Consider the following 11,622-nt stretch of genomic DNA (forward strand, 5'->3'; position numbering starts at 1 on the left):
CTGGCTCCGAGGAGCCAGCACAGGGACAGCACAGGGACGCCAGGAGCCACAGCAGGAGGCCGAGAGGGAAGCAGGGCCGCCCGGACCAGTCGCCCTTGCTGTCTGACCAGGTGGACAGAGTCCAGCAACGTGGGTGTCTCCTGGGCCACCCCCCACGCCCTCCTGGGTCACACCCCTCCCAGTCGCCAAGCCTGGAACGTGGACCACACCGTGGGGGGCGTTTTTATTAAAGCCTCCTGAGCACAGGATTTCCCAGGGCTGACCCTCCCTGCCGGGGCCCAGGGCCGGGGAGCTCCTCACAGGCGGCGGCGGGCAGGGGCCACGAAGCACTTGGGGAAGATGCCCACGCGGCCGTCGTGGTGGCCCTCCAGCCAGGCCTGGTCCACTGCGAGGGGCACGTCAGGCATGTCACCGAGCTTGGCCTCGGGGTGTCTCGTGTGCTCGCAGCACATGCCGCACCCCCAGGCCCCGGGTGGCTCCTGCCCCCCCCCCCCAGTGCTTGGGGAGGCCAGTGCCCACCCCACCTTCACACAGGACGTCCACCGTGTCCCCCTGCTCGAAGTCCAGGTCCTCGGGCCCCTGGGCTGCATAGCTGTGCTGGGCCATCACCTGGTAGAGGACGGGCCGGCCCCCTACCCCCTGCGGCGGGATGGGGGCTGCAGGGCAGGCCGGACACCAGGAGGACAGGCCCCACCCTCCGGGCTGCCCTGCCCGCACCCCTCGGCTCACCTGGCACTGGAGCTGCAGCCCCCCGGGGTCAGCGGCCGTGTCCAGCCACGCCCTCTGCAGCGCCTCCTCCCCGGGGACGGGGACCCATTCCCCGCGTTCACCGGGGGCTCGGTAACTGCAAAAGGATTCCTCAGCGTGGCCTCGAGGGGGCTGCTACGTGGGGGACTGGGGGGCGGGTGTGACCTCTGACCCGTGTGCCAGCCGCCCTCCAACCGCTCTGCCTCGGCCTGAGCGGTGCCCACCGGCCTGCCCAGCTCGGCCCCAGCAGGCGGGGGCTTTCCGGCCCACCTGAGCTGCCCCAGCTGGGCCTGGCGAGGCAGGGCCTGCCCCAGCAGTGCCCGCAGGCTGGACAGGTCGGCTCCCCTTTGGGCCTCCATGGCCACGGTGAAGGCACACTGCACGGTGACGGTGACGGTGGCTGAGGGCTTGGGGCCACCGGTGGCTGCTCCCTGGGGCCAGGCAGAGGGGGTGGGACGGCCTCTGAGCCCAGGGCCGTGGTGCACTGCGGGCCCAGGGGCAAGGGCAGACACGGTGCAGGGGGCGCTGGGGCCGAGGGCTGGCAAGGCTCCACTGTGAGGGCGGGGTGGGGGCGCCTCTTACCCCAGCACCCGCGGGGTCCTCAGTGGGGCCAGTGACAGGGCCCCCCGATGCCAGCAACCCTGCAGGACAGAGCAGGGACTCAGGCGGCCACCAACTCGGGACACCCTGTGGCCCCCGGAAGTTTCCTCCCTACCCCAAGCTCGCCTTGGGAGACTCCCCCCACCCACAACAAACACCCGCTACCTGGAGACGCAGGAACCTGTCCCCCAGCTTGCTCCACACGGGGCCTCTGCAAGGGAAGCCACAGGCTGGGGGCCTGCGCTGGGGCGGGACTGGGTCCCACAGTGGGTGGCCTCTTGCCAGGGGGGCGCAGCCCTGTCCCCCCAGCCCCACCTCAGGCAGCAGCTCCATTTTGGAGGTTCCCCGGAAACCCCAGAAGGCTCGGAACCGAGTCCGGGGACTGGCCACCGATTGACTTGCCTTTAACCCCTAGGTTGGCACTTAGGGCATGGGTCCGTGGGTGCAGCTCAGCGCCCACTGCGGGTGCGTGTGCAGCTCTAGGTCTGCCAGAGCCGTGACTAGGTTTTAACTAACGGGATGTCCCGGACCCAGCCAGAGTCACTAGCAGGTGGTGCTGTTGGGTCGGGAACACCAGGTGTCCCAAAACCCAAAACCCTAACACTGACCTCTCGTACAGCTCGGGGGGGAGTTTGGTTCAGTGGTAAAGGGCACAATTGCTTCAAAGGACGCTGAGCAGTCAGACGGGCACTGAACATCAGTGAAAGGGACAGTGACAGTGGCTGTTTTTAAATCGTGTCCTTTGAAACCTGAACTTTAAATGTGAGACCTGCTCTGTGCCCCGTCCCCCACTCCAGCCTGGGGCAGGGGCCAGGAAGGCAGGTGGCAGCCATGGCGGGAGGTGCAGGACCAGGAGCCCTTGGCCCCCGGGGCTGCCCAGCCCCCACCCGTCCCTCCTGGTCACTGCGCCCAGAGTAGGGGGAGGACCTGCTGGGAGACCTTGCTGGACACCCCTCCCTCCCGCCCTGATGGCCAGTGTCCAGCCTCGAGCACAGCCAGGCACCCCCATCTCAGCTTTGGGCAGGCGAGGCCCTCGGGCAGCCCAGCCGGGTAGGAGACTCGCATACCCGACAGCCCGCCCATCCCCCCGTGTGGGCCATGCGGCTGCTCCCACCATGAGTCTGGCCCTGCGGAAGGAGCCAAGCTCCTTCCCCCCGGGCAAGGCCCAGGCTCACGCACCTGCCCCTGGCAGGAGACCGACAGGCGGGGGTCAGCCTGCCCTGCCTCTGTCTCTGCATCCGCAGGGCTGTGGTGGGCACTGGCTCTTCCGCGGCCTGTAGCTCCGGCCCTGGGGGAGAAGGGAGGCCCCCTGTTCTCAGGCCTTGCCCAGCCCTCCTACCCCGGCCTGAGGGTCCCTAGAAAGGTGTGCATGGAAGCCCCTGACCAGGGCCCCAGGGCCCGTCTGTTCCCCACACCCCCACCACTGTGAGCCCCCCAGCCCTGCTCCGCAGCCGTTTGGCAAAGGAGTGAAAACCCCGCCCCTGGCATCTCGTGGTGACTGTGAGGCCCCCAGGGAGCTGGTTCACCCTGGGCAGCTCGGCCCACACCCTTGTCCCCTCTCTCGGTGCTGCCTGGAATCCTGGTGACCCTGTGGTCTTAGCTCCTCTCCTGGCCCCCCGGCTGTTATGGGAGGTAGAGCCAGAGGCAGGGGCTGGGGACCAGCGAGGCCAGACCCCCTTCCCTGGCACCAGGGACACCAGCCAGTTTCAAACTCTGGAAACTGCCTGTGTGGGGTTTTGTCCCCTGTCCAGGGGTGGCCTCCCAGAAGGGACTCTGCTCAGCAGGAGAGGTACATGCACAGAGGACAGGCCCCTCCTACCGTGGTGCAGCCCCGGGCCTGGCTTCAGGGTTCATACCCTGTCCCTGGGGGCACAAAGTGACAACCTCAGTCAAGAGTGTAGGGAGCAAGCGGCTATCCCCTCTCCCCACGAGCTCTTGAGAACGGACCAGGGCAAGACTGCATGGTTCTGACGGGTCCTCGCACGGGGGTGGTAAGGCCACCCCCCAATTCCCATCAGAGAAGCTCTGGGCCCCGAGAGGGGACACAGGGACCCAATGAGGGCTCAGAGCTTCTGCAGCCCTCTCTTCCCCGAGCAGCTGGGCCCCGCAAGGCTGGGCAAGGACAGGCCTGGGGCCACCCACTCACCTGCGGTTGCTGAGGCTGGATGCCCGGGCACCGGTCTTCAGGGAGGGCAGAGGCCACCACCTGCAGGGGATGAGGCCGCCAGGTCAGGGGGCCCTGGGGCCCACGCTGCCTCCCTCTGCACGCCCAGCCCGAGACTGCGGACCCCCACGGCAGAGGAAAACATCTGCTGGTAAGTTTAAACTTTTTTTGTTTAAAATTACTTTTAAACTATTTTTTGTTTGTTTTTTTTTGGTTTTTTTCTTTTGTTTTTTTTTTTGAGACAGAGTGTCACTTTGTTGCCCGGGCTACAGTGAGTGCCATGGCGTCAGCCTAGCTCACAGCAACCTCAAACTCCTGGGCTTAAGCGATCCTCCTGCCTCAGCCTCCCGAGTAGCTGGGACTACAGGCATGCGCCACCGTGCCCGGCTAATTTTTTCTATACATATTTTAGTTGGCCAGATAATTTCTTTCTATTTTTAGTAGAGACAGGGTCTCGCTCTTGCTGAGGCTGGTCTCGAACTCCTGACCTCGAGCAATCCACCCGCCTCAGCCTCCCAGAGTGCTAGGATTACAGGTGTGAGCCACCGCGCCCGGCCTATTTTTGTTTCTTTATAAACAGTCTTGTGCTGTGACAAGCAGACTCTAAGTTGATGCATCAGTACAGCCCAGAGCCCCTCCCCACCCACCCGGGCCTCCCCCGAGACCTGCCTTTGCAGCTGGGCACCGGCCAGTGTCCCGCAGGCCTGAGTGCTGCTGCAGGTGACCCCGGTCTGCGGCCGGCCCCAGGGCCACCAGTGTAAAACCAAGGAAGCCCACGGGGGAGCCGCCCGCTTCCCCACATTCCAGCTCTGCCTTTGGCGGTGAGCTGCTCCCTGATACCCTGTGATTTTGGGGGTGCCGCCTGGCCCTGACCCGGGAGCAGTGAGTTTCCACGGCCCTGTCTGGCCAGAGGGCGTGGCTGTGGCCAGGATGGGCAGGGCAGCCCCACGGGCTCTGCACTTGGCTCTGGTGGATTCTGCCTCTAGGTTCACAGCCCCATTTGGGGCGCCTCCCCCCAAACCCGGGAGCCAGGCTGAGGATGGCTATGCCCACTTGCTACTCTCTGAGACTTTACAACGGCCTGGACTGGCCAGACCCGGGTGTCCCAGGAGCAGCAGGGCCATGCTGCCCTCTCCAGCCCGCAGGGCACTTACCTTGGCCTTGCCCAGGAAATCCACCGGCTCCAGGTGCTCCAGGTACCGCCGGTGGGGCCGGAAGATCTCGCCCCTGGGGACCTGCCGAGGCTGCAGGGGGACCTGTATCTGGGGGGGGTTGTCCAGCCGATGCAGACCTGAGCGGCCCACCAGGCCCACAGCTGCAGTAGCCCCTGAGCCTAGAGCAGAAGGCGCTGTCTGGATGCCCCACCTCCCACAGGCCACGGGAAGCCCCCAGCTGGCCCCACCATGGGACGCTGGAGCCACCTCCCTCTGGATGCTTCTCCCTCTCGTGGAGTTGATCTTGAGGGGCCAAGGTGGACGTGAGCCCCAAACTGCCCGAGGCCAGCACTTCTCACCTGCACTTGGGCCAGGGCCGTGTCTAGGCCGTCCTGGGCCCCCTCTGGCCACTTGGACGTGGCCTCTGCTAGGCTGTGGGACGCCTCAGTCCAGAGCCCCAGCCGGCACTGCGCCGCCGCCACGTTGTACAGCACCTGGGAGTGAGGCCCACGGGGACAAGAGGAGCCGGGCTCCCCACCCAGTCCCCACCTGGTTCCTCACCCGGTCCCCTCCTGGTCTGCCTTGGTCCCAGCCTGGGCTCCCCAGCCACAGCGACTGAGGGCTGGTCTGCGTCCATGTGACATGAGGCTGTGGGCAGGGCCCAGGCCACCTGCAGCCCGTCTGGCTCACGCCTGGGCACCCAGGCATTGTTGAGTCCCCGTGCCCAGCGTAGCCCCCGCAGGGCCTTCTCTCCAGACCTAGCTGGAGCCATTCACTGCACTGGGCTCTTTTCTGCTTGGGACACCAGACACTGGGCTCTCGAGACACCTCCTGGCCCGTGTCCCCCCCACTCTGCATTGGGCTGCACCCCTCCTGTGCCCCACTATGCCATGCTCCCCAGACAGTCTGGGGTACATCTGAGGAGGGTCCCTGCTAGGGGTCTAGGGAACACTCAGACCCCACCCCAATGGGAAAGGACATCCTTGTGGCCAGGCGGGGTGAGTTAAGGTTGCCCCCTGGCATCAGTGACAGGCAAAGTCACACGGCGCTCCTGGGAGCCAACCCTCAACCCCTCAGTGCTGTCCTCTGGAGACCCCACTGCCCGGCCAAGCCAGCCCCACCCTTGCTCCCCGGCCCAATGCCTGTGGGCCAGCGGCACAGGTGGGCCTTCGACCCGGGCTCCAGACCACACCTGGGAGCTTTCCTGTGATTTGTCTGTGGGACACATGTTCCCAGAAGGCCTCAGGGCAGTGAGTGTCCGGGAGTGGAAGGGACCCCTGGTCCCTCCCTCGAGCCAGCAGGACTCCAGGCAGCCAGGAAGGGGCCGAGCACCCAGCGAGCGGGGAGAGCTGCCTGGGCCCACCCACACCGCTTGCACCTCGCTGCCCTGCCTGGTGGACACCCTTCCTCCCCTCCACTGCCCCCGGGGCCTCCTGGGCAAAGCAGTGACTGTGGGGTTTCATGGCACCGAGACCCCACCAGAGAGGCACCTCAGTCCACAGGGCCCCACCTGTGACAGTAACACCACCCACAGATGACCCCCAGGGCTGAAGCTGGCCCCTAGCCCCCGGCCCACAGGAGCCTGCACACACTCACCTCCCAGGCCTGCAGCTTGAACCGCAGGCCCAGCTGTGTGTAGTCGATGGCGGCGTTGTCCCTCAGCTGTGCCAGGGCCTGCCGGAAGTCAGACAGAGCCTCCTGGAACCTGTGGGAGGCAGGGAAAGGAGCAGTGTGGGCGCTAGCCTGGGGCCTTCCGCCTGCACCCCGGCTCTGGGAGCCTGGGTGGGGGGGCAGCCTGGGGGGGCAGCCCTGTGGGGGGACAGCCCTGGGGGGGACAGCCCTGTGTGTGGGGACAGCCCTGGGGGGGCAGCCCTGTGGGGGGACAGTCCTGTGGGGGACAGCCTTGGGGGGGCACCCCTGTGGGGGGACAGCCTGGGGGGCACCCCTGTAGGGGTACAGTCTGGGGGGCAGCCTGGGGGGGCAGCCCTGTGGGGGACAGCCCTGTGTGTGGGGACAGCCCTGGGGGGGCAGCCCTGTTGGGGGGAGACGTGGTTGCCCTGCTCTCAGCACTGAGGCCCGGCAAGTGGCTGACGGCTCAGCGCCCAAACGCACAGGCAGGTGTGGGAGGGCACGCTGGGGTCTGACCCTGCTCTGACTCGGCCTCCTGAGCTCCCTCCCCCTGCCTGGGGCCCTGCCTGACTGTGCAGGGTGCCCTGGGCTCCCTCCCGCTCCTCAGGCCCCTCCAAACTCTGAGCCTCCTTCCAAGTCTTGCTGGAAGCTTCCGAGGCCCTGCCAGAAACCCGCCTCCCCAGGCAGCCCTCCTGGGCTGGTGAGAGACGAGGCTGCCCCCGGACGGTTTGGGACCATCGTCAGGAAAGACACCATCCCAGATGCCACAGTCCTGCATTACTGTCCAACTAACACGCCTGTGCCTAACCCTTCAGAGCTCCTGCCTGGGCAGGGGTGTCACCTTTCAGGTCCTCTGCTGCCATTTCAACAAGTGGTGACATGTCCTTTCTGTACATCTGCATTTACGAAAGGTAACATTTCTCAAGATGTCAGCCCTTTGGGTGACTGCACATGTAGCGGTGACGGGGTCTGGCCCTGCCGCCCAGGCTGGGTGCCGTGGCGTCACGGCAGCCCACTGGCTCTCCACAGCCTCCAACTCCCGGGCTCCAGCGACCCTCCTGCCTCAGCCTCCGGAGTAGCTGGGCCCAGGCGCTCACAACTGGCGAGTTTTCTATTTTTTGGCAGAGATGAGGTCTCACTCTTGCTCAGGCTGGTATTGAACTCCTGACCTCAACTGATCCTCCCGCCCCAGCCTCCCAGAGAGCTGGGATTACAGGTGTGAACCACCATGACAGCCTTGATTTATTTCTTTATGAGTACAATTTTTGTGCTATGCCCATGTGACTGCTGTTCCTATGCCTGAGTGTTTATGCTTCCAAAAATATGCATGTCATTATTGCCTATTTTATTGTGAGCTGGCCTATGAAGTATTGTTTTTACATTTCTCAAATCTCCTTTTAAAAATGTAAATAAATATCTCCTAAAGAGTTTTGAACTATTTTTTGTAGAATTACATTTTGGGGACTTTAGACTTTAGAGATTTTGATCTTTTCTGTTGGAACAGTCATGACTGCGACTGGCCCCTCCAGAGCCTGTGCTCCTGGCACCCTGGGGTTCCCGCAGGGCGGCGGGGGGCCGGGCAGCTGCAGGGCCTGTCCTACAGCCCTGGCCGACGCCTTTCCCTGACTCCTCTTCTAGGGAGGGACACAATACCGACAGCCCAGGTGAGCAGTGAGGACCCCGGGACCAGCTCAGCCCTGCCCTGGGTTTCCACGTCTGCCAGAACAGCACGATCACCCCATCCCTACAACCACAGAGACACGGTGAGCACTGAACCAGGGATGCCCAAGGAAGTGCCCTGGGAATCTCGGCAGAGACAAGGCCACAGTGGGCTCTGCTCCGTGTTTCACTTGAGTGTGGCTCTGGCATGACCACAGCGTCCTTGCCCAGGTGTCCTCAAGGAGGGGGGGGCAGGATGAGGGATGCGGTGGGGAGAGAGGAGGTGGAAACGGAGGCGGGGACTCTGCAGAGACAAAGGGCCTCAGAGGAGGAACAAGGCGGCCCTGTGCTCACCTCTCCAGCTGGAAGTTGGCCACGCCTCGCTGGAAGAAGCCAACGGCCATGCAGGCGTCCTGGGTCACGGCTTGGTCAAACGCCTGGGGACAGAAATGCTCATGAAATGCCCAGGTTGGTAACCTGGTCACCCAGTGTCACAGACACAGTCTGACTAGTGACAGGGCCACAGATTCCATCAGCCCCCCGGGGAGCCCTCTTCGGGCCCCTCCTGCGCCTGCCCAGTGGCCTTCAGAGCTCCCGCCTGGGTGGGGGTGTCACCACTCAGGTCCTCTGCTGCCACAACTGAAACCAACCCGAGCTGTCCAATGTGCCTCACGATAGGCCAGTTTGTTTGCCATAAGGACAAGGACAGATGCTGGAAGGAAACTCTCCAGTGTGTTAATAATATTACCTCTGGGGCACTATTAATGCAAGACTGTTATGCACAGTTATGCCAGACTTTTGTCATTTTAAAATCCTTTTTTGGTAGATTCATACAAAATGTCACACAAGATACCTGTTAGAAAGAGCAACAACACGGAAGTCTTGGTATGGTAGGTTTATCGCTGTGTAAAGCACAGCTCTTCCTTTAACAGACTGAGAGATGATATTGAATGTTCCCAATGGGGACAGCAGCCATCAGTTAAATATAGGCTCACTCTTACAAATCGTGCCGACTAGGGGCTTGTTGTTGAACTGAGTTTGACTCAGGTTTGAAGGTGCAGCGGCTGAGGGGCCCGGTGTGGGGTTGCTGCCCGTAAAATCCACCTCTCTGCTGTCCCGCCACACCAAGCAGCCAAGCCCAACATAGGTAAGGTTCATACCACTGACAACAGTTCCGCCACACCCATCCTCACCCTGTCCTGCTCCCAACCGGCTTTATTAATTGAAGCTGTTCCATCTGCTTTTTAAAATTTCCAACTAATGCGCCCATGTTATTATTACTTAATTATATTGACTTTAGACGGCACCCCTCTCTTCCTGTTATGGAAGAGGAAGATTTAACACGACCCCCGTCTCCTCTCTCCAGCTGAATCACGGTTTTTGAGGAAGTGAGGATGGGGTTGGCCTCACACGTCTGACTCACCGCTGAACCACTTTCTCTTTCCTGGGTGACATTTTAAAACAGAAATTGTCATTGAGATACTGGTAGAGGCCCGTGCAGATGTCAGAGCAGGGGAATCCCTGCCACACTCTGCATGGGGTCCGCCAGGGGCAAGGTTTTGCAGGACAGAGACGCTGATACAATGTTCAATTCTTTTTCTTTTCATCTGCTTGGTGCTCCAGGCAGCTGCCACTAACCCTTCAAGCAACTGCAGGAACCTGGCTGCTTCTGTGTGAGTGCTGGGGACCTGAGCAGGGCCGGGGTGCTGCCGGCTTTCCATTATGGGCCGGTGAAACACGCGCAGTTCTGGGTGGACATGAAGCACTTGGACCGGGGCAGAGTGGCTCTGGGCTGCCTCCTCAGCGGTGGCAGGTGGGGCATGCGCGTGGGGCAGAGCTCTTGGCTCTGTTCCGGGAAGCAGGTTGGGAGACAGGTAAGTGCTCAGACCCCGTCTCCTGCCCATGAACACGGGCATCTGCAAAACCCAGCCCCAGCACTCCCACCTGGGCGCAGGCCCCTCTCCCAGCCTGACCCAGCCTGTGGTCACCTGGCCTTTTCAGGCAGCTGAAGCTCTGGCACAGTGAGTGCTGTGGAGGCAGTGAGAAGTCACTGTGCCCCCCAACCTGGCCTCACTCAGTTCAGGGGGCGTCCCCCACCACACAGCTCCCACCTGCCCTAGGCTTGGCTGAGGCGAGAGCTGGGAGGGACGACACCCAGGTGGCCATCGGGAGGAAGGACTTCACCCCTGCAGCTGGGTCTTCATCCGCACCCCGGTGACCTCCCCGTGGCCAGAGAGTGGCCTCCCCTGGGCTGGGCGCTCACCCGCAGCGCGGCGTCCGTGTCCCCGGCCAGCAGGTGCACGCAGCCCACGTTGAAGCACATCCTGGCGGGCGGCGCCGGGACGCGCGAGAAGAGGAGCAGGGCGCCGTCCCAGTCCCCGCGCTCCACGGCCTGCGCGCCGCGGTGCCAGTCGCGCACCAGGTCCCCGAGCGAGGCCATCGCAGCGCAGTCGGCGCTTCCGGGCCAGGCGGGGTTGGGAGTGGCGCCGAGGGGTGCCGCGGGGCACCGAAAGGCTGCGGGGTGGGGGTACTGCGCGGCGCCAACGGGTGCCGAGGTGCACCGGGTGTTCGGCAAAGGGCCGAGCGGAGTGGGGCGCACTGCCAGCAGCAGGTGTGTCCTGGCCCTTCCCACCTGGTCCGGCCCCGCCCCTCCCTCGTGGCCCCACCCTCCTGGCCCCGCCCCGCCCACCTGACCCCTCCTCCCTTGCGGCCCCACCCCACCCGGCCCTTCCCCGCCCACCTGGTCCCTTCTCCCTTGTGGCCTCATCCCGCCTGGCCCCGCCTCTCCCTCGTGCCCCTACCTCGGCCCCCGCCCCCTCCGGGCTTCCCCGTCCGGCCCGCGTCGGCCTCGGTGCGCCGGGAGAAGCCGTCTGGCCAATTTTCCGGGCCGGGCGTGGACGCCGGCGGGACCGGCCGGGGCAGGTGGGAGGGGGGTGGACGCCGGCGAGGCGAGTGGCTGGGGGGCCGGCGCTCACGCCCGAGGTGGGGACGGGGAGGCCCGCGGAGAGGCGAGCAGCGCGGTTCCCCGGGGCCTGCTCTGCAGCCTGCGGGCGCCACACCCCGACGCGGAGCCCCGAGGAGGCTCAGGGCCCTGGGGAGCTGGTCGCGTTGCCGCCCGGCGGTCGCCCTTGGCGCGCTTTCTGTCCTTGGGACACTCGGGTGTCCACGCAGGTGGGGGGGGGCGGGGACACCGAATGGCCTGAGCCCTTGGAGGCCAAGCGCGGAGCCACCGTCCTCCTCTGGGCCTTGCACAAGCCACGAAGGTTGCCAGCAAAGGGCCCTTCCCTCCTTCACAGAGGAAGTGGAAGCCGGGGGTGGGGCCTGCCCTAGGGGTTCTGGCCTCCTCACCTGCCCTTACACCTGTATTGGTCAAGGTTCTCCAAAGAAACAGAACCAATAGACTAGGACGAGCGTGAGCATCACGTGTGTGCAGAGGAGAGCGACTGGCTGATTGCGAGGAACTGGCTCCTGGGCTGGCCCGTTCGAGCTCCGCAGGGCAAGACCCTGACCGCGGTGCTGCGGCTCGCCTGGGTCTGGCTCAAGGCAGACCCCTCCTTTCTCAGGGGCCCTCAGCCCTTTTCCCGCGAGGCCTTCAACTGATTGGCCCCCACGCTGGAGAGCTAACCTGCTTTACTCCAAGGCTGCTGCTTTAAATGTTATCTCGTCTAA

The 11,622-nt window shown here is 64.1% G+C and overlaps 1 protein-coding gene across 4 annotated transcripts; it reads right to left on the reverse strand.

Annotated features, from left to right (window-relative positions):
• Window positions 1-203: 203 nt before the first annotated feature.
• Window positions 204-10,594, reverse strand: NOXA1 (NADPH oxidase activator 1). Of its 4 annotated transcripts, XM_045562792.1 has the most exons (13): window positions 10,217-10,594; window positions 8,308-8,390; window positions 6,262-6,370; window positions 5,025-5,159; window positions 4,666-4,844; window positions 3,494-3,553; window positions 2,527-2,635; window positions 1,513-1,558; window positions 1,330-1,388; window positions 1,018-1,178; window positions 730-844; window positions 525-639; window positions 204-385 (listed from the first exon to the last, which is right to left on the reverse strand). In XM_045562792.1, the coding sequence occupies exons 1-13, from the start codon at window positions 10,391-10,393 to the stop codon at window positions 297-299; spliced, it is 1,437 nt and encodes a 478-aa protein (XP_045418748.1). In that variant the 5' UTR covers window positions 10,394-10,594; the 3' UTR covers window positions 204-296. The 4 variants fall into 4 exon arrangements, with proteins under 4 accessions (XP_045418748.1, XP_045418747.1, XP_045418750.1 ...); XM_045562791.1 differs by having other exon boundaries at window positions 525-844; XM_045562794.1 differs by lacking the exons at window positions 204-385; window positions 1,513-1,558 and having other exon boundaries at window positions 550-639.
• Between the last annotated feature and the right edge of the window lie 1,028 nt (window positions 10,595-11,622).

This window comes from Lemur catta, chromosome 10 (assembly GCF_020740605.2).
Source record: "Lemur catta isolate mLemCat1 chromosome 10, mLemCat1.pri, whole genome shotgun sequence".
Lineage (NCBI taxonomy): Eukaryota > Metazoa > Chordata > Mammalia > Primates > Lemuridae > Lemur > Lemur catta.